This window comes from Staurois parvus, unplaced genomic scaffold (assembly GCF_062004578.1).
Source record: "Staurois parvus isolate SC_StPar_1 unplaced genomic scaffold, SC_StPar_1.0 ptg000154l, whole genome shotgun sequence".
In the NCBI taxonomy this organism is placed as follows: domain Eukaryota; kingdom Metazoa; phylum Chordata; class Amphibia; order Anura; family Ranidae; genus Staurois; species Staurois parvus.
The window spans coordinates 18,574,423-18,597,538 of record NW_028317950.1 but is presented as its reverse complement, the minus strand read 5'-3'; the positions used below and the strand labels follow the sequence as shown (position 1 = coordinate 18,597,538).

General features: G+C 39.8%; 1 protein-coding gene across 5 annotated transcripts in view; it reads left to right on the top strand.

Annotated features, from left to right (window-relative positions):
• ZNF618 (zinc finger protein 618) overlaps positions 1–23,116 on the top strand; it is a 196,651-nt gene that overhangs the window by 94,918 nt on the left and 78,617 nt on the right. For all 5 annotated transcript variants that reach the window (XM_089675153.1, XM_089675152.1, XM_089675151.1 and 2 more), the window contains exons 2-5: positions 3,259–3,497; positions 4,383–4,490; positions 5,117–5,194; positions 19,632–19,670. In XM_089675153.1, coding sequence (XP_089531279.1) covers positions 3,323–3,497; positions 4,383–4,490; positions 5,117–5,194; positions 19,632–19,670 — 400 coding nt within the window. In that variant the 5' untranslated portion in view covers positions 3,259–3,322. The remainder of the gene's footprint in view (positions 1–3,258; positions 3,498–4,382; positions 4,491–5,116; positions 5,195–19,631; positions 19,671–23,116) is intronic.

Sequence of the window (23,116 nt, the reverse complement as noted above, 5' to 3'; positions counted from 1 at the left end):
ATCGGGACCTTACACAGAGGTCCCGTACAATGATCGGTGTCCAGAGGACACAGCGGGCACTGGATTGCGGTGCTGCTCTCTCTCAGGGAGCATGCATAGGCAGGGAAGTGGGAGGATGTTTATAAATGGCCACCCGCTCCTGCACTGCTCCCTTCTGGCCGTTTATGTACATGGGCCAGAGGGGAAGTGGTTAAAGAGGACCTTACAGTGTTTTTTAGGCTCCATGCGCACTGGGTGTTTTAGTAAGGCGGGTAACGTTAGCTGTGTATAGTCACCTTAAAAACGGGAGCTTTTTAGCATTTTTGCATTAGCGTTTAGCAGATTTTTTTTGCGTTTGTGTTTTTTAGCGTTGTTTTTTTACTGGAAAAAATTTTTTGGAGTCAAAAAAAATCTAAAAACGCCGGTTTGTGGCTTTTTACTGCGTTTTGCAGCATTAGAGCATTTTTACAGCTAAAAAACTTCTCTAGAAACCCACTAGTCCTGGGTTTTTTTTTCCAGCCAAAAAAACGTTGATTACAGTCTATGTGTGCATGGACACATAGGATAACATGCTGGGGAGTTTACTAGCTGTAGAAAAAAATGTCAAAAGCCAAAAACAGCCGCTGTAAAAACGTCCAGTGTGCATGAGGACTTAGTGTTGGTAATATCCATGTAGATTTCAGTGTTATGCTTGGTGTACCATATTTCTGTTACTGTTTTTACATGCGCAGGCTTTTATTTTGTAGACTTGTCTGTATTTCATGATATTCGCTCAGCCGCCCTAATATCTGCTGGGATCTCAGCCACATACAAAATATTGTATTCGGTCAGTCAGGCAGAACCGGTAGACATATTGAGAGGGAACGGTAAGCCCTAATGCACACTGGACGTTTTTACAGCTCCTGTTTTTGGCTTTTGACGTTTTTTTTTCTACAGCTAGTAAACCCTCCAGCATCTTATCCTATGTGTCCATGTACACATAGACTGTAAGCAACTTTTTTTGGCTGGAAAAAAACCCAGGACTAGTGGGTCTCTAGGGAAGTTTTTAGCTGTAAAAACGCTCTAACGCTAAAAAATGTGGTAAAACGCAGCAAACCGGCGTTTTTGGACTTTTTTTTCACCCAAAAAAATATTTTTTTGTAAAAAAAAAGGTGAAAACGTGGCAAAATGCAGCTAAACGCTAATGTAAAAATGCTAAAAAAAAAAGCTGTCATACTTTGAATGACAATTGCGCGGTCATGCAACGCTGTACCCATATGAATTTTTTAGCATTTTTTGAGACAGATAAAACTTTATTTTGGTGGTATTTATTCACCATTGGGATTTTTATTTTTTTTGCTATATAAATGAAAAAGTCCAAACATTTTGAAAAAAAAAAAAGTGTTGCAAATAAATAATCTTTCTTCATAAATCGTGGCCAAAATGTATTCGGCTATCTTTTTATTAACAAAAAAAAAAGAAAGAACCCAAATTAGTTTATAACTAAAAATTATTAAAAAAAGGTAAAAACATGGGAAAACATGGCAAAATGCAGCTAAACGCTAATGCAAAAATGCTAAAAAAAAGCTGAAATTTCAGATTTTTAACGTGAGTTTACACAGCTAACTTTACCGGCGTTATCAAAACATCCAGGCTAAATGTATGACATGGGGTAATGCTGGATGTTTATGGTTTAGAAGACACCTGCAGATACCAAAGACTCAGTAAGCTAAGAGATTATTCTTCTTATTATTATTATTCTTATTATTATTATTATACAGGATTTGTATAGTGCCAACAGTTTGGATTGGACCAAAAAAAATATGTTGGGTTCCTGTCCAAAATAAGCCAGTTTCAGAGGACTCCACATGTACCCGTACTGCCCCTAGCTAAGGACATAGCTTGACCAGGCAGGCGGTCACATGATCGGAAAAGGTCCCGATCGAATGGAGAGATAGGGACCTTTCCGGGACTCTCGGACATATGAGCTGGGAGTGCGCAGGGCGCGCCCTCTCAGCACATATGTAATTTCTAATTTCACGCAAATATGAAGCTGCTCGGCGTCCAGGCCCAGACGCCGAGAGGCCGCATATTTGCGTGCAATCGGCGTCAAGGGGTTAAGGAAGTACGCTCTTGGGGACCCTGGGAGGTTTTGTCTAGTTTCTGGCTGCACTGGATCACAGAAAACATAGTGACAAAAGTCATAAACATGCCTCAGGAAACAGACCCTTCTTATATGATGAGCAAATGTGCCTTCCCCATGTACATATACATATTTAACCACTTCTGCTCTGCCGATACGGGTGGATGTTTCTAAATGTCCCCCCGCATCCATCGCCTGTGCGCGCTCCTCTGGACACCACGGAACACAGATAGCTGTACGGACCTCTGTGTGAGGTCCCGATTCATGTGATCACTGATTGGCCAATCAGTGATCACATGAATAGTAGTAAACAAGATGTCACTTCCTGGCATCATTGCTTACTACTTGTGAAATCTGTGAATGATCACAGAGGTCACATGGTACAAGGCTATTCACAACAACCTTGTACCATGTGACAAGCTGTGACCAATCACAGCTCACACAGTATTTCTCAATGGCTGCAGGACTGCAGCCAGAGAGGAGGAGAAATTATTGCTTTTACAGCCTTTATGGGTGTAAGAGCAATCAGTGTGAAAAAAGAACTCTTCATCACCCCCCCCCCCACAAGTAATACAGAGTCACTATGGTGACACTGTACTTCTAGGGTGACGGTATGTAAAAAACCCCATAAATAATAATATTAAAAAAAAGTTAAAATTTAAAAACATTTTCTGAAAAATTATAATTTTTGGTTATAAACTAATTTCGGTTATTTTTTTTTACTAAATAGATAAATGAATACATTCTGGCCAAGATTTATGAAGAAAGATTATTTATTTGCAAAATTGTACACTTTTTCTCAACAGTTTTGGACTTTTTAATTTATATAGCAAAAAAATAAAAATCCCAGTGGTGAATAAATACCACCAAAATAAAGTTTTACCTGTCTCAAAAAAAATGCTAAAAAAGTAATATGGGTACAGTGTTGCATGACCGCGCAATTGTCATTCAAATTGTGATAACACTGAGAGCTGAAAATAGGCCTGGTCTGGAAGGGGGTGTTAGTGTCCGGACTTGAAGTGGTTAAAGAAAGTTCCATAATGCTCTAAAAACTATCTTTAGTGTTTTCTTGGAACACAGAAAAACTGTAAAACCATTATGATTTCCCTTTCTCTCGTTAGCAATTTTAATCCCAAGCTGCTATTTTTCTTCCTAAGGAGAGTGCGGTGGGAGGACTGGCAAAAGCTCTCAAAGGCTGACGTGATCCAAAGACTGTGGACAATGACTACAAACGATGTGATGGTAAAAAAGGAAAAATGCGAGGAGGAGGTCCAGACTGTAGCATGGGAAGAGAATACCAAGAAACCTGTCAAACCCAAAATTGGTGATGGCCCTGAGGAGGTGCCTGCTGAGATCTGTGTGGTAATCGGTGAGAATCGGGCACAGCAAAATGTTGGTAAGTTCAGATATCCAACTTCCTACGCCTGAACTGAGACAATTAAGGCCTGGGAAAAGTTGGAGTGCATTTTTTTTTGTGTGTGTTTTTCTTAATTATTTGCTTCCCTGTTTATAAAAACTAGCACAAGTATTTTCTCAGCTTGATTTATTGCGGTAGTGATTTTGTGAGCTAAAAAATAATTTTTTATAACTTGCCTAAATTGTCTGATGTTAGCCTGTCTTTCAACATGTGCCCCTGTTTTCTATTTGGTTAAAGTGGTTGTAAAGGATAAGCTTTTTGAATTAAAATAATAAACATGTTATACTTACCTGTGTAACAGCATTGCATAGAGCAGCCCTAAACCTCCTCTTCTAGGGTCCCCTGGTATCGCTCTCGGCTCCCCCTCTTCTCTGTGCGCCACCATTGGAAGCTGCTTACCATAATGATAGACCTGCAGGCTCACTCTCCAGCCCGGCTATGTGCGTCTATAGACACACACAACACAGCCCCACTTCCTCATTCCTCCATACAGGATTTGATTGACAGCAGCAGGAGCCAGTGGCTCCAGCTGCTGTCTCTGTGCCTGTTAGGCAGGGAAAGAGAACCAATGCTGCTGCAGATGGCCACAGTGCTGGATTGACACAGCACTCGGATAAGTATATAGGGGGTGATACAACTGCTAGGACATTTTTCAATCCCAGACCTGCTGCCGATGTGTAAAGACCTCTCTGCATATTGGAAGCTAAGGAATGATTAAAGAGGAATATGGTGCTTTGCTTTGAGGTTGCATTTAACTCCTCTTGTATACTTACTCCCCGTTGGTCACTTTACAGATGGATTAGGTTAAAAATGTCTGCATTTTGTAAAAAAAAAATTTAAATGATGCTGTGTTTAATTCACTAGGGGAGAACTCTCCAGACAGACCGCCAGCAGCCATGAACAGGGAGGCAACTTGGAGTGGCGGCGCCCGGCCGCGCAACATCTCTCCTCGAATCAGCACATCATCTCCAGGTAAGTATATGAAAATTGTATTGTAATAGTAGGCCTTGTGTATCATTGTTTAAAGAGTAAGACATGCATTGCCCATAACATCCATCGATTATCTTTTTTTTTTTTTTTTGTAGTTTAGTGAGTGAGAATTATAGATTGAAACTTGTTGATATACACAGACACAAAAGTTGATAATTCAGTTGGTAGTCAAAGCTGACATGGTAAAATGTCTCTTGCTGTTCCTTATACTATCCCATCTGCTACCTGTAGCTGGAGACCGTTTTACGCTCTCTATTGCTTCCTCTGTCCTGTTAGCGATGTCTAGCAATCCCTAGATACCAGCTGTGAAAACACTGTGCAAAAATGGATTTTATGTTGATTCCAATGACGTCTGCACAAATACAGTAAACCTAATTATCTCTTGTTTTCTCATTAACTAGAAATATTTTTGTCTGTTGGCTTACACCACAAGCAATAGAAAAAATTATTCCAGCCAGACAACTAGCATTTTTAGGTGGTGTTCAGCAATGGCAGCCGCCATGTTTCTCATGTTCTAGGTTTCTTATAATAATATGTACTCTCTAGGATGCCTTGTCTAACCTCCTAGTAATTTCATTCTGCTTACGTGTTTTTCATTTCATTTTCAGGATCTTATGAATGTGGAATCTGTCGAAAGAAATACAAATATTATAACTGTTTCCAGACTCATGTCCGTGCACACATAGGTAATTATTTTATCATGACTTTGTTATATTTTTTCTTCTTTTATGTGCTTTATTAAATGGAGCTTAGATGAAATTTACACTGTAACCACAGGCTGTGAGCAAAATCAATTGGTCTACTGCTAGTGTCATCCAAGAAACTCTGCAGCGCTATGAAATTACTCAGGTTACCTGAGTCACTCTACTTCAGAGAACTGAAAATAAATAAAATCCTTGAAGTTTATAAAGAAAGAATAGCCTTCATGCCCAACACTTGTGACCATTGACATTGACTTTGCTGTCCCATCTAACAGCGCCAGTGCAGAGAGGTTGTTGTAAGCACTTTATTTCTCCCTCTCTTACATAGCTTACTAACAATCTCTAGGTAGCAGCTGTGAAAACTCTGCGTTGAGCACAGGAACTATTTTCTTGGTAGAAAAGTCTTAAAAGTGAAGTTTGGGATCTGAAAATAACAGTCATAGTCACCTAGGTCCAATGCTGCATCTGTCCCTCACTGCCTCTAAGACTGAGAACTGAGTGATCAAAGACCACTTCTTGCTCAGTTCTTGGTCTTCAGTGATCAGAGAGCCAGTGACTATCAGCTACTGGCTCTCTGCTCTCTCCCTCCAGTGCTCACTGGAGTGTTGGGGTATGGAAGGGACAGCAGCGGCTGGCTCAGTCTCCCAGTGGTGTGCTGAGAGGTTGAGACAGCTGCTGGTGCAGGCATCTGGGTGGATCCCGACATTAAAATCAGGATCTCTCTAGAGCTTGAACTGGTTGAGTGACATCAGTTGACAGTGGACTTTAGCCTGCTGTGAGCTGAAAACAGGTCAAAGGAGTGCAGAATGAAGTGCACTCCTCTTACCCACAGGAGAAAGTAGGGCCAAAAGAGCTTTGGCTCTACTTTAAAATGTATATAAACCAAAGAACAAAAAATGTAATTCATTTTAACTTGCCAGCCCTTCAGATTTGATGGCTACATTTTTTAAGGCTTTTTCCTTTATTGCCCCTGAATTTACCTCTTTGCCATGAATTGGTCTGCATTTGAAATGGGGAAATGTTTTCAGTTGGACCTGGTTGCACTAAAGTGTGAAATTTTTTGAAAAAGTCATATTTGTTGCATTTTGGCTACATTGACCTACTTGCTGTCAACTTTGTTCAAGGCAGATATAAAATACCAATTAATACAGTTTTGTCATCATTTAAAGCAGAGCTAAATTCTGCTACACCTCTCCTTCAATGGTCTGATGTCCCTCATTGGCGTTTTCAACCTGACTTCTTCCAGTTGCTGGGCTGTGGCACTCTTCATTGGCTGGCATGGGATGACATCACTGTGCATGTGCAGGAGTGCAGTTATCCACGCAAACAGGCGCTATGCCGGAACGTACACTGAGCTGCAATTTGTATCACCTGTTCTTAACAAAAATGTAAAGGGAGGTAAAAAAAAAAATGCACCTGGCTTCAAGTAATAAATGGAAAAATAAATTCCAGTTTATAATCCTGAGCAGTGTAGAAAACCGTAGGTAGCTTTTTTTTTTTTTTTTATGTGGCGCGCAGTATACAGTGATTAAAATGTGTAATTAAATCCTATCTCTCAATAACGAGATAAAAGGCCGAAAAAAACTAATGGGTTGAGAGATATTGTAATTAGACGCGCTGATACTGGCTGAGGATTCATCAGGATAAGGCAGACAATTTATTGGAATCTCTTAGATTATTAATGGACCTCACTACATCAAAAAGATTATCTTCAAACTCGCCTAATATATATGTTAAAGATTTGTGCTTTCAGATGCAAAATGAAAACGCCATTGTCCCAGAATTCTTTAAGATCTTTCCTCGTCGCGCAAACATATATCACAGTCGGACAAGTTTTGGCCTTCTTTGGCATAGTTAAAGAGCAGCTTTCGCCAAACTGCTTACTATGCAATTTATTGATTATTAAAAAATTAGATTATTAGAAAATGTAATGCACTTTTTTTTTCTTGCAGACCACAAGAAAACATCACCATGCTGATGTCATATAGGGATTTTAGTCAATGAGCAGCAAATACACTGCAGGCTATAGCAGGCAAAATAGATAAAATAGGGAACAGCTTTTTTTATTTGGATTTTAATTAGTTTTTTTGTTTTTTTTTTTGTTTTAGTGGAATAGTGCCCCTGGTGGCCAAAAATTAATATTGCATTTTTTTTTTATTTCAGGGATCTGGTAATTTTAAATTACCATTTACCTGTATGTAAAAAAGAAACACTGATACTGTACAAGACATGAGCTGTTGGCATTGTACATCTACTACGATAACTGCAGCTTAAAGTAGAAATACACTCCTAAAAAAAATACTTTTTGGATCAAAAAGTACAAGTAAAGAGGATCAAATAATTTTTTTTTTTTTAGTATTATCTCTTTACTTCATGCTAATCTATCCCTTTGCTGTGCATGTCCTGTAGACTCTTTGAATTAACTCTGTGGATATGCACACTCCAGCAGCATCAGACTTTTAGCGCGTGGACATGTTCCAATACAGTCCTCACAAAAGAACTAGACAAACAAAAAACACTCAATGTAGCGCTTAAGTAAATAATTGAAAATGGAGAATAATGCTGTCCAAATCCCCACCAAAGTGAAATAATTATTAATTTTTTTATTGATATCTTTTAATAAATTTTATTTCAATACAAAATGAATCACAATAACATTATCCAATTCCAAAACATTCATGAAACCTCATACCCTCCCTCCCCAGTACTCATCCCTGTTCATTAAGAACTTCCTTATTTCTTCTCTAAGGCTGTCTACATCACTCATTCAGAGCTATAGGTTCTATTTCACCAATACAACTTTCCCATCTAATCATTTTCTTTCTCCAACTCTACTTCCAAGTCTCCCATTATCTCATAATATTTTTCCGAAGCCTTGAAAGCATCCCACTTACTCCAATCCCTTCTAAATTTTTCCAGTCTATCTTCATCTATATGGAATAACTTCTCCATCCTGTATATATATATATATATATATATATATATACACTGTGTATATATATATATATATATATATATTCTATCCTATCCTGTTGATCCATTCTCTCATCCTTGTAGGGTCCTGTGCCTTCCACAGTTTAGGGATCAATCCTTTAGCAGCGCTAATTAAATAATACAATAAACTACCTTTAAACTGTTTCACTGATACCTCCGTAGTATAAAATAAAAATATCCATGGATCTTTTTGGATATTCACTCCCAAAATCTTCTGTATACAAGCAATTACTTCCTGTCAATACTGAATTTTTACACACTCCCACCAAATGTTCAACATAGTCCCTCTTTCTCCACAACCCCTCCAACACAACGGTGAAACCACTTCCCTTCAAAGTGGAATAATTATATTCCAATATTATACATTAAATACATTTTATACATTAAATAAAAGTCCACATGGTCTAGTGCAGCCTTTCTCAACTAGGGTGCCTTGGCAAAATGTCTAAATATTGCCCAAAACTTGTATGCAAGCCAGCGAGTGGAGCAAGCCTGCCTTTTAGTTACACAAAGCCAAAGGTTTTCATTGTGCGCCATTACTGCCTTCTAGCCACCGTCATCCTGATAACCAATGACATCATCAGTTGATAAGGAGGATGTCAGCTGCCTGCACAGCACCCTAGTTTGACCCTCCCCTTCCCCTCTCCGTCAGTGCTGGGGTGATGGGAAAAAAATTAAGGGAGAAGAGAAACACTGGAATACTAGTCAGTACCAGTGTGCAAAAGTGTATTTGCCTTGGATGAATAAATCACTTCTAATGTTGGGTGTCCTATATGTGTGGATGTTGGTGCGTTATATAAATCTATTAAAATAGTTTTTCACATTTTGGAATGGGGTGCCCTTTTAAAATTATGGATAGTCTTGAGTCACCCCATTTTAGAATTTTCATAATTGTCCATAATTTTAAAGGGTGCCTCGGGACTGTCCTTAACTTTAAAGGGAGCCTTGACTGAAAAAAGATTGAGAAACACTGGTCTAGTGGTAATGGGTCTAGTGGTAATGGTGCTTAGTGAGCCAAAGACCAGAAGGAGAGAACGAGTCCGTCACCTTTCACCAAATCACTTAGACTCTTACCGGAAAATTTGACCACCCAAAGGATTGGTCAAATAAAGCAAATATCAAGCCCAACAGATGTATTCAGGACTCCCAAATAAATCTCTCAAAAGATCCGGATGATGTACAGACTTTCCTGTAAACAATGAGGTCTAGAATGGCAAATACATCTCCATGCAGTAAACACCACATAAGGAAAAAGTATAACCGCTCATAGTGTAGTAGTTAAAAGGAAAGATGCAATTTATTCAAGTAATGCAATTACAATCACAGAAGTGAAAAACCAGCATGTCTGTATAATGTTTCCATCCAACAAAATGGAAACCACAACAGAACTAACAGCTGATATAATTTCTTGTAGTCCAACTCAGCAGCATGTAGAAAAAGATGACATTGCCACAGCTGGACTGAGAAAGAATGAAACAATTTTGCATTACAGCAACATGTACAACAACCCTTTTTATTTACGAGTTCATTTACATCATTTTGTTACAGCAATGCATGTTTTAATGTGCAGCAATGCAAAATACATGCATTAGTGCAGTATGGTGCTATTTATTCTGAATGGCACCCCAACAAGCCTTGCCGTTAGACAAAATTTGCAGCACACTAATGTTTGGTAGAAATACATTTTTGTTGAGTTTGGCAGTCCATTTAAATGAATGGGATGTCTTAGATCAACAAACACTAATGTGCGCATGCTAACACACCACAATTGTTTATTTGGGCTTAAGTTTTTTTGGTTTAGATGCACTTTATAGGATAAGTGCTTTTATCCCTTTCTGCTCTTCTTTCCTCACTTTTTAGAGGTATCTAAGCATAGGTGATGTGATCTTTTTCACTTTAGCGGAAAGCCAGGCCCACAGTATTAATGGACCCTGAAGCATGCATTTGAAGGTGTCACTCTATGGAATTGAAATGGCTTTAAAAAGAAAGCTATGCAGCACTGAGCAGGCCTCATAGTAACAGTCTTGGAGATGTAGGGTTGTTGCTAACTGATTTATTGGCAGGTGTAGGTGTGGAGCATGCAATGCCCTCAGATGCCAGCAGCTAGAGAAGATGACTGCTGCAGTTGTTGGGTGATCCCCGAGAAAGCAGAGTTGGACAGGGCTACTGAATCCCTAGGAGCAGAACCCTTGGTGGTCTGAGTGTTGTGTCCTAGTGACCCCAAGACTAGAGGCATGAAAAATAAAGATAATAATTATTGGACACTTCAAAGAGAAATATCATGAGTAATTATTCTGGCAGTAGGTGGTTCTGCCAACAAATGATGTTACAGAGAGTGTTGCCTTCAGTGTGTGTGCCTGGTTGTTGATGATGGGTCCCACCTACCCCAGAGTAGGGTTTGCAAGGTTTGTTACTTTATAGACTCTTTAATAGGAGAGCTACTTGTAAGACACACTTAATGTAAGGTGGTGGTTGGGATGACCCTGTGACTGAATTCTTACTTTGTGTGCTGAAAATTTTAGATGCTTGTAGGACAAGAAAGTTTCATAAGAAAGAATGTTGGCATTTAAGAAAGCAATTAAAATCTGTTGAACTGGAGTGAAGCAAACAATGCAGGAGCCATTCATGTGCTTGAGGAAAGGACCTTGGGAAGAGGGGGATGTTGCCATATATTGGCTCTACATATGGCAATTTTCAGGTTTTCAGATTGCAGAAAAAAATGTGAGGATGTAACTTACCAACAGATTTTATCTACAACATAAATGATTTAAAGTAGGGTTTCACCGATACCGGTGTCAGTGCCGATACTAGACATTTGCACGAGTATTGGTACTCGTGTAAATGCGCCATTACCTGAAACTGATACCTTCAGGCTTGGTTCTTTCATCTGTCAGTGGGATTCCCCGCTGACAGCTGAAATGTAAACAAAAGAATGCTGACAATTATAGGTTGTTGAGTGGGGGGGCCATGTCCTTAACCGATGACTCATTCATCTGTCAGCAGGGTTCCCCTGCTGACAGCTGAAGTGTAAACAAAACCAGGGGCCCATTGTTAACCCTGTGCTGTGTGTGTGTATATATGTGTGTGTATATATATGTGTGTGTGTGTATATAATTTTTTATTATTATTCTTTTTTTGGGGGGGGAAGGCTGACAAGTTGTAGTGACGCTTTTGGTGGACATTTCCTTGTGCTGTGTGAGCTGGGAAATGGGAGCCTGCCATGCTGGGAGTTGTAGTGCCGTAGAATCTCCCTCTCTCTCTTTCTTTTTGCCTCTTTCTCTATTGTTGTTCCCCCTCCCCCCTACCCTTTTTCCCCTTTCTCTCTATCTCACTGTCCTCTTGCTCTCTCTCACCCCTTTGTCTCCCTACACCCACACCCCACTCTTATCCTGACTTCTGTACTCAAACATGTTGTATGGACTGCAGGAGGAAGGGGACGTTGGATGGAGGAGATGGGACTGGAGGAGGAGGATAACATGGGATGAGGGAGTAGGGACTGGAGGAGGAGGATTTGAGACTGTAGGAGAAGGACGTAGGAAGGGGGAGCTGTGAATGGAGGAGGAGAATGGGGGAGAGGGGACTGGAGGAGAGGAATGTGGGATTGTGGAGATGGTACTGGAGGAGGGGGGGGACATGAAGTGGGGGAGATGTGATTGGAGGAGGAGTATTTGGGATGGAGGAGATGGGACTGGAGGAGGAGGAGGACGTGGGATGAAGGAGATGGGACTGGAGGAGGAGGACGTGGGATGGAGGAAAAGGACATGGGATGGAGGAGATGGGACTGGAGGAGGAGGAGATGGGACTGGAGGGGGAGAACATGGGATGGAGGAGATGGGACTGGAGGAGGAGGAGATGGGACTGGAGGGGGAGAACGTGCAATAGAGGAGGAGGATGTGGGATTGAGGAGATATGACTGGAGGAGGAGGATGTGGGATGACAGGATAGTCCTCCTAACTGTTGGGCTGGCAATGCTGAGTGTTGGGAGTGCTGTGTTTCTTCATCACTTGGTCTCAGCAAGATGGTAATATTACACAGCACAATGATATATGATAGAGACAACCCTCTCTGCTCCTTCTCTTCATCTTGATATCCCTAATTGCCAGCAGTAGGTATTGGTAATTGGTATGAACGAGTACTTTAAAAAAGTATCGGTACTTGTTGCTAAAAAAAAAGTGGTGCATCCCTAATTTAAAGTGTTGATGCTAGGGGTTATCTTTTACTTTAAGTGGAGTATGGTGCCACAAAGTGTTGCATACCTTGGAGGGCAGGGACTGATGTGAATGTAAAGCGCTTTGGCTGTACTTCTCCCTTAATTGTTTATTTTTATCAGTTTACAAAATACAAAGGGAGCAAAAAGAAGTAAAATCTAAATCGAATCAATATTTGGTGTGACTACTCTTTGGCTTCAAACCAGCATCAATTACACTTGCACAAATTCAGAGATTTTGTAGGATTGGAGTCAGGTGTGTGGTTAACTAATTATACCAAGCAGGTGCTAATGATCATCAATTTAATAAGTAGGTTGAAAAACAATCATTAACTGAAACAGAAACAGCTTTGTAGGAGGCTTAAACTTGAGTGAGGAACAGCCAAACTCTGCTACTAAAGTGAGGTTGCGGATAACCATTTCATGTCACAGGTCCGAAACCATGGCAAGACTGAGCACACAAGGAAGTTATACTGCATCAGCAAGGTCTCTCCAAGGCAAAAATTTCAAAGCAGACTGGGGTTTCAAGATATGGTGTTCAAGCTATTTTGAGGAAGCACGAAGAAGCGGGCAATGTTGAAGACCGTAGGCATAGTGGTTGGCCGAGGAAACCTAATGCAGCAGAAGAAGGACACATCATGCTTACTGCCCTTCCACATCAGAAAATGTCCAGCAATGCCATCAGCACAGAACTGGCAGAAACCAGTGGGACCCAGGAACACCCATCACACTGTCAGGAGAAGTCTGGCCAGAGGTTGTCTTCATGGAAGAATTGCAGCCAAAAATCCAGATCTCCGATGTGGAAATAAGGCTAAGCGACTCAAGCGACTGCGTGAAAACCTTGGAACTGGGGTGCAGAAAAATTGCAACAGGTACTCTGGACTGATGAGTCAAAATGTGAAATATTTGGCTGTGGCAGGAGGCAGTGTGTTCACGAAGGGATGGCAAGCGGTACAATAATGTGCATCTACAGGCAACAGTGAAACATGCTGGAGATTCCTTGTAAATTAGGGGCTGCATTTCTGCAAATAGAGTTCGAAATTTGGTCAGGATCAGTGGTGTCCCCAATGCTGAGAAATACAGGCAGATACTTATCCATCATGCCATACCATCAGGGAGGCATGTGATTGGCCCCAAATATATTTTGCAGCAGAACAACGACCTCAAACATACAGCCAATGTCATTAAGAACTATCTTCAGTGTAAAAAAGAACAAGGAATCATGGAAGTGATGGTTTTGCCCCCACGGAGCCCTAATCTCAGTATCATCAAGTCTGTCTGGGATTACATGAAAAGATATAAGGATCTGAGGCAGCCTACATTCACAGAAGATCTGTGGTTAGTTCTCCAAGATGTTTGTAACAACCTACCTGCCGGGTTCCTTCACAAATCCTGAGCAAAGGATGGTCACACCAAATATTGAATAAACTGTTAACACTTCTATGTCTGAAAGTTTTCTTAATTTACAACATTTTTCACACCTGCCTAAAACTTCTGCACAGTGCTATATATGTAAAGCGCTGCATAAAATTGTTGCTGCTATAAAAGTACCTGTAATAAAACAAAATAAATAAAATGAAGTCCAGCCAACATAACACAAGCAGTATTGGGGAACAGCTTTTTGGGCTTGTTCACACCATAGTGCATGTATTGCAATGTTTTGGTTTTTTTTCTTCCATTTTTAAAGTAATGTTTTTTTTTTCTTGCACTGCAGTGCATCGGAACACTTTTACGTAGAAATGCTCTATGCCTTATTATTATTTTTTTTTGGGCAGTTTTCCTTGCTCTAGTGTGGGAATGTAGCCTGATTCTGATGGTATGAATGGGTCATTAGCTGTATGTCATCAGTATCACCTTCCAAAATCTGCATCATTTACATTGGATGTAAAATTAGGCTATTTCGGAAACAATAAATAGGTTATTTTTGTGACCTAAACCTGTTCAGTGTGATATTGTTATTTCCTAAACTGATTCAAGATAGAGAGAAACATCTGAAAGCTTTGACAAGTCTTCTTTAATTTGTTACTTGGCCTGTAAATTAGTGTTCACTAGAGAAGGTTAAAAGTTAATCAGCCATATAACTTCTAGGTGGGGAGAAACTCTAAAAAGTTAATTTACTACAAGTGAGGAACTATAAATTGGCGTAAGAAGAAATAATAAATCTGCCAGTGATTTTCTTCTCAGGATCCAGCTTCACCAAAGGATACTCTCTTTCACTGTGTAGCAGTTTGCTTCTTGATACACTTTGCTATGGTTCCTATTTTAAGGGGCCCAAATTACAGTTAGGTGTTTCCGTTACTAGAAGTCCAAACACCACAACAACATTTTACAAAATTTTCTATTCTTTTTTCCACAAGGGGATTGTGGCTTGGAATCTAGCACATGTGTGTGTATGTGTGTATGTACAGTTGTGTTCAAAATAATAGCAGTCAGACATCACTAACCTGATCAATCACTGTTTTTGGTAGAAAGGATATTTCTACATGGCAAATAATTTACTAGCAGGTGTAGTAGAGTAATAGAAATCCAACAGACCCAACAGTCATGACATGCATGCTGCTGATTCTGTGTAATTGAATCACTAATTGAAAGGGGCATGTTCAAAATAATAGCAGTGTGGAGTTCTATTAGTGAGGTCATTCATTCTTTGAAAAACAGGTGGCAATTATTGCCTTTATTTAAGGAAGGAAGGCAGCAGATGTTGTACATGCTGGTTACAGTGCATTTTTCTCTGAAATTCTGAGGAAAATGGGTTGTTCCAGACATTGTTCAGAAGAACAGTGTACTTTGATTAAAAAGTTGATTGGAGAGGGGAAAACATATAAAGAAGTGCAGAAAATGATAGGCTGCTCAGCTAAAATGATCGCAAATGCTTTAAAATGGCAACCAAAACCTGTAAGACGTGGAAGAAATCGAAAAACTACCATTCGAATGGATAGAAGAATAGCCAAAATGGCAAAGACTCAGCCAACAATCAGCTCCAGGAAGATCAAAGAAGGTCTAAAGTTACCTGTGAGTACTGTTACAATTAGAAGACCCCTATGTGAAGCCAAGCTATCTGCAAGAAGCCCCCGCAAAGTCCCACTGTTGAGAAATAGACATGTGCTGAAGAGGTTACAATTTGCCAAAGAGCACATTGACTGGCCTAAAGAGAAATGGCGCAACATTTTGTGGACTGATGAAAGTAAGATTGTTCTTTTTGGGTCTAGTGGCCGGAGACAGTTTGTCAGACGACCCCCAAACACTGAATTCAAGCCACAGTACACTGTGAAGACAGTGAAGCATGGTTGTGCAAGCATCATGATATGGGGATGTTTCTCATACTACGGTGTTGGGCCTATTTATCGCATACCAGGGATCATGGATCAGTTTGAATGCATCAGAATACTTGAAGAGGTCATGCTGCCTTATGCTGAGGAGGAAATGCCCTTGAAATGGGTGTTCCAACAAGACAACGACCCCAAACACACCAGTAAACGTGCAACATCTTGGTTCCAGACCAACAAGATTGATGTTATGGAGTGGCCAGCCCAATCCCCGGATCTTAATCCAATAGAAAACTTGTAGGGTGACATCAAAAATGCAGTTTCTGAGGCAAAACCAAGAAATAGAGAAGAACTGTGGAATGTAGTCCAATCATCCTGGGCTGGAATACCTGTTCACAGGTGCCAGAAGTTGGGTGACTCCATGCAACACAGATGTACAGCAGTTCTCAGAAACAGTGCTTATACAACGAAATATTCATTAAGTGATTCAAAGGAAAGCAAAATCTTCAAACATTTTTCAGTTTATATAGTGAATGTTTGAGTTTGTAAAGAAGAATACAAACACTGCTATTTTTTTGAACAGTCTAATATTCACTTTTCTTACATTTTTTTTAGAGGAACAACACAAATTTGATATATTTTTCTTCATGTTTTGATTTGGAATAGAATGTGTAGTGTTCCCAATGCATTTGTTTGTATGGAAATAAAAGCTATTAGAACAGTGGTTCTTAACCTGGGTTCGATCAAACCCCAGGGGTTCGGTGAGTCAGTCTCGCGGGTTCGGCGGAGGTGAAGACCCACACCCGACTCATATGATTCGTGATGACATGCCCCGCTTGTCCATCATTAGCTGCAGGTGGTCACGCAACATCGCTTAGCCCAGTGGTCGGCAAGCCGCGGCTCGCGAGCCACATGCGGCTCTTTACACGCTTTAATGCGGCTCTTGTGTGCCGGGCGCCCGCTCCCCTCCCTCCTCTCGGGCGGCAGGGACTCTGCAGCGTGATCCAAAAAAAAAAACAGCCAGGGCAGCGCGCTCAAATGCAATGATTGGCCAGTCTCGCTGCCACTCACATCCTGATAGCCAGTGATTGGCTGTCAGGATGTGTGTAGGCGGGGCAGCGTGACGAACGTGAGAGGAGCTAGGCTCCTCTCACAGTCCGCCCTGAAGACCGGAACGGCGCGGGAATACGGCGAGAGGAACGCGCGGAGCAAAGGTAAGTGAATTGACACAGGGGGGACTTGGCTTACCACTTGCTACTTACTTACTACTACTATATAAGGGATGAATTAATATGGGGGATGAATTACTATAGGGGGGATGAATTACTATATGGGGGATGAATTACTATGGGGGATGAATTACTATGGGGGATGAATTACTATATGGGGGATGAATTACTATATGGGGGATGTATTACTATGGGGGATGAATTACTATATGGGGGATGAATTACTATGGGGGATGAATTACTATATGGGGGATGAATTACTATATGGGGATGTATTACTATGGGGGATGAATTACTATATGGGGGATGAATTACTATGGGGGATGAATTACTATGGGGGATGAATTACTATATGGGGGATGAATTACTATGGGGGATGAATTACTATATGGGGGATGTATTACTATGGGGGATGAATTACTATATGGGGGATGAATTACTATGGGGGATGAATTACTATGGGGGATGAATTACTATATGGGGGATGAATTACTATAGGGGGGATGAATTACTATGGGGGATGAATTACTATATGGGGGATGAATTACTATGGGGGATGAATTACTATATGGGGGATGAATTACTATGGGGGATGAATTACTATATGGGGGATGAATTACTATAGGGGGGATGAATTACTATGGGGGATGAATTACTATATGGGGGATGAATTACTATATGGGGGATGAATTACTATGGGGGATGAATTACTATGGGGGATGAATTACTATATGGGGGATGAATTACTATATGGGGGATGTATTACTATGGGGGATGAATTACTATATGGGGGATGAATTACTATATGGGGGATGAATTACTATATGGGGATGTATTACTATGGGGGATGAATTACTATATGGGGGATGAATTACTATGGGGGATGAATTACTATATGGGGGATGTATTACTATATGGGGGATGTATTACTATGGGGGATGAATTACTATATGGGGGATGAATTACTATATGGGGGATGAATTACTATATGGGGATGTATTACTATGGGGGATGAATTACTATATGGGGGATGAATTACTATGGGGGATGAATTACTATGGGGGATGAATTACTATATGGGGGATGAATTACTATGGGGGATGAATTACTATATGGGGGATGTATTACTATGGGGGATGAATTACTATATGGGGGATGAATTACTATGGGGGATGAATTACTATGGGGGATGAATTACTATATGGGGGATGAATTACTATAGGGGGGATGAATTACTATGGGGGATGAATTACTATATGGGGGATGAATTACTATGGGGGATGAATTACTATATGGGGGATGAATTACTATATGGGGGATGAATTACTATATGGGGGATGAATTACTATAGGGGGGATGAATTACTATGGGGGATGAATTACTATATGGGGGATGAATTACTATATGGGGGATGAATTACTATGGGGGATGAATTACTATAAAACAGTGGTTCTTAACCTGGGTTCGATCGAACCCCAGGGGTTCAGTGAGTCAGTCTCACGGGTTCGGCAGAGGTGAAGACCCACACCCGACTCATATGATTTGTGCAGTAAATATTCATTATTATGTTTTTGTTTTTGTGTGAAAATCATGTTTTAATGGTTTTGTTCTTAACGGTTTTGTTCATTTTGTGCACCTATGTATAAATATATACCTATGTTTTGAATTTTAAAAATCATATTTTATTTTTCCAATTAAGAAGGGTTCGGTGAATGCGCATATGAAACTGGTGGGGTTCAGTACCTCCAACAAGGTTAAGAACCACTGTATTAGAAGGATTTTGAGCTTTATTCACTTTTTTCAACACACTGCTATTATTTTGAACACAACTGTATAAATATATATATATACACAATTATTATTATTATACAGTATTTATATGGCGGCAACAGTTTGCTCAGCGCTTTACAACATAACAGGAGACAATACAGCAACAATACAGTCCAATACAAGAGGGTTAGGAGGGCCCTGCTCCTTGGAGCTTACAATCTAAGATCTGTATGTATATATATATATATATATATATATATATATATATATAGGGTGTGTGTGTGTGTATATATAAAATATATATTTTTTTAAATGAAAGTATTATGTAAAGCCTAAAGGTTATTTTTTTTTGCTTTGGACAGAAGACGGAAAAGTAAAAACTTGCAATTTGTTCACTGTCTGGGTCTCATTAAAGCGGATTTCCACCCAAAAGGGGAAGTTCTGCTTTAATGCTTTGTCCCCCGCTCCCCATTAAGGATTGGCACATTTGGGGACCAGGTACCCAAATTTGACAGGTACCCTCTCCCACATCTGCTGCCATTGTGAAGAGCTTGGAATCTGATTGTTTGATTGCTCCTGTGGACAGGTGTCTTTTATACAGGTAACAAAATGAGATTAGCAGCACTCCCTTTAGGAGACTGCTTCTAATCTCAGTTTGTTGCCTGTATGAAAGACACCTGGTAGCCAGAAATCCTGCTGAATGATAGGGGATCAAATAATGTTGCTATTCTGTCTCTGTGTTACAATAAACCTACGATTTGATTTTTAGACTGATCATTTCTTTGTGAGTGGGCAAACATTCAAAATCAGCAGGGGATCAAATACTTATTTCCTTCACTGTATCTTAAAATGTTACTTTCCTTTTGATCTAAATGTACATTTTGATTAAGAATGCTGGCCCTTCAAAAGCCTCCTTAGTAAAATATAAGTATTAAGTCAAATGTTTGTATTTTCAGATAATGAAGCTGCGTCGGTTGAGGGAGCCTCACAAGGAAGTAAGTATAACTAAACTTTTATACTTATATATAACCTCTCTTTAGTTCCAGGGAGCCAGATGGTCTAATATGGGTGCAAATCTAGCAAACGTGTTGTAACCTCTAGTAGTCTACTACATGTCCGTTCTCATTACATTGTTACAACTATGGAGATCTATGCTCATTTCTGACTGCTTTCTTTAAAGCCAAATTTCAACCAAGACTTTTTGCTGTTTAAGCCGGCCACAGATGGAGCAATTTTCTTTCCTGCAATCATAGGTTGCAGGAAAGAAAATCGCTGGATTCTGACACTGTGTTTTTGAGGGATTCTCTCCCACAGAGCCATTGTGGCCTTGCCGGGAGAACACAGTGATTACTGCTAGCGGCTATAATAGCAAAAATCACATGTAAAATCCAACAGGCTGGTTGTACCCAAGCTGATCGATCGATCAACTTGGGTACATGCAGCCTGCCCATACATGGTTTGAATCTCAGCTGGTCCCTGCTGAAGCGGCTGAGATTCAAACTATCTATGGCTTGGCAAGAAAAGATAAGCCTCCAATGGTGTAGTACCGTTAATTATTTATTAAAAATGTCAAGTTGATTCCCTTTGACACCATCAGTGTTTTACTGTTTCATGTGCTTATTTGAGGATGTCTATAAGTACAGGCATACCTTGGTTTATGAATGCCTCGGTTAACGTAATTTTCGTTTTATGAATGAAAATCCATTGAAAATAATGGCTCGGTTTACAAATTTTTTTTTGCAATACGAACAGATTAATTGGTTTTCAATTAATTTACAAATTTTTTTTTAATCATGTCCCTGTACAGTACTATGCCTTTAAAGTGCACTTTATAAAGAGTTTTGAACAGATAAGACTTTTTCTTATACTTTTTTCTGACCTCCGGAACGGATTAATTGGTTTTTAATGCATTTACAAATTTTTTTTGACCATGTCCCTTACGCAATACGAAAAGTCCCGCACAACAAATTAAATTCGTAAACCGAGGTACACCTGTAGTTTTCTGATATTTAATAAATCTTTAATGGTACTACACCATTGGAAGCTTATCTTTTCTTGCTGAGCAGGAGCGTGAGATCACAGTCGAGTTTCTATCTGGTGCCGCTTTTGTTCCTGTGTTGGATGATCCATGGTGCAAGACTCATGTTAGACCTCCTATTATCTGGGGTCTGACAATTTGGTTAGTGGCTGTGTGTGTTTCAGGTGGTGGGCTCACTAGTTACAATTCACTGGGACTAATGAAGGATTTGATGGACACTATGGTATTTAAATGTATTATTTATTCACTTTGACACTTGATGTGAACCTTTTTGTTCATTTATTGGTATTCACATAGCACTTGTGATGGACATTAGTATATTGTGAATATCTATGCACATTATTTAACTCACTTTTTTATATTCTAGATTGATTTACTATTTACACAGCACAACTGTATTGGGATTCATATATTTTGCATATGTATTTTGTGCTTCTGAGAGTAAGATTGGTCTTTTTTTTTCTTTTCTTTTTTTCTTTTTTGTGAAGCACCGAGCACAGTTTTTTCTTCTTTAATATGACTGGTATATGAATGTCTATTCAGGGAGCTCTGGCAGGAAGTAGGACTGTGTCTATGGGGGTTGTATAGACTTACGCGCCGCCTGAAACATTGGATACAAGTAAAATAATAAACAAATTAAGGTATTCCCCGAGGCATAATTGTGCTCTGTTATTACATATTAAGAGTGAAGATTCCTATTATTACAAATGCCTATTGGTGACCAGTTCTCTTCATTATTTTGCATTACCATGTGTTATCCACAAAATGTTTGTTTTATCGAAGATCAGGATCAGAACTTGCTAGATCAACAATCTAGCACACAGTTTTATGTTACCAAAGGGCACATTTATTAAGCAGTGAATCTGACATTGGCCAAACAATCACCGCAGGTGAATCTCTGCTGCCTGCTTTTAAATGCCAGTGGTTTACCAAGCAGTAAATGTTTGGTGAAAGTCATACTCACTGCATTATAAATATGCCCCTAAGTGTTAGAAAATATAATCAGCATATTAACCTCTAAAGTGACCCTGTTTGATTTTAATATTCCAATAGTTTTTATTGAATAATTTTTCAGGTAACAAGTAATACAAATGAACAATGTCTTGTCAAAATATGTAAATTATAGATCACCACAAGTAACAAAGATTGTCACAGATTAGTTGTCATTTGAATATTCAAATAAAATATAAATAGATAGGTGCTACATTTGCCCAAACATTAGACTTCATATAGTGCAATAAGTACAAGATTAGTACCACCTGAGGGTTATCTCAATTTTAGTCCATTCAAAAAAGTTTAGCCTACAGCACCTGGTATTCCCAGGCAGGCTCCCATCTAGTTACTATCCAGGTCTGACTCCAAGATCAGGTGCATTCAGGGTGATGTGGCCATGGGTGGTTGAGTGTGCTTAGACCAAAAAGATATTGTAACCCCCTCCGTATAGCAATATTTTAGTTGTCATTTGAGGCAGGACAAATGTTGCAACACAAATAGGGATTGGGCATAATCCACCCAAGCAAACAGAAGAGAGAATAAAATGGAATAGAGAAAAGAGAATGAAGAAAGCGAAGGAGAGGGTCAAGATGAGGGACATTAAGACACAGATATATATGGAATCCACAGGTGCCATGTTTTTAAAAAAAATGTTAGTGTTATTGTGTGGAATACAGGTCAGCTTGTTGTTAATCATAATCTAATTAAATGTATTCTTAATATAGTCAAGTGGGATAACCGATTGCTTCCAATGTCTAGCTATAGTAATTCTCGCTGCCAACAGCATATAGGTGATCAATTTACCGGACTTCCTGGGAACATATCTGGAAATTTATGAAAAAAGGGACATCTCCGGTGATCTGTGAATATTTACCCCGTCATTGAATTGATAAAATTAAACATGCAAATCCAAAATCTGGTTGCTATCGGACATTGCCACCAGATGTGATACAAAGAACCCACCTGGCCACAACGCCGGAAACGTATCGCAGAAGCAGATGGATGCATCCTCGCAGTCTGAGTAGAGACCAATTACCATCTCATCCCCATCTCAACACCATCTCAACAATGTTTTATAGTTTGCTTCAATTAGGGTAGTATTGATGGAAATTTTAGATAGTGTCTGGGAAATATCTTGCCAATCCGATCGTTCATAATTGGCATTCAGATCCCGTTCCCATTGAACTATATAGGGAATGTTACAGCTCGGGTCAGTGAGGAGAGCATACACTGCGGAGACACGGCCTCTGGGGAAATCGTTATTCTGACAGGAAAGTTCAAAGTTGGTGAGTAAGGGTGGTTCATACAATAGAGTAAGCTTTGAGCGGATAAAAGAGACAGTCTGATTGAATCTGAAGATTTGGGTCGCGGGCACTTGTAGCTTATCTTTAAAATGCTGTAGCGAGTGTA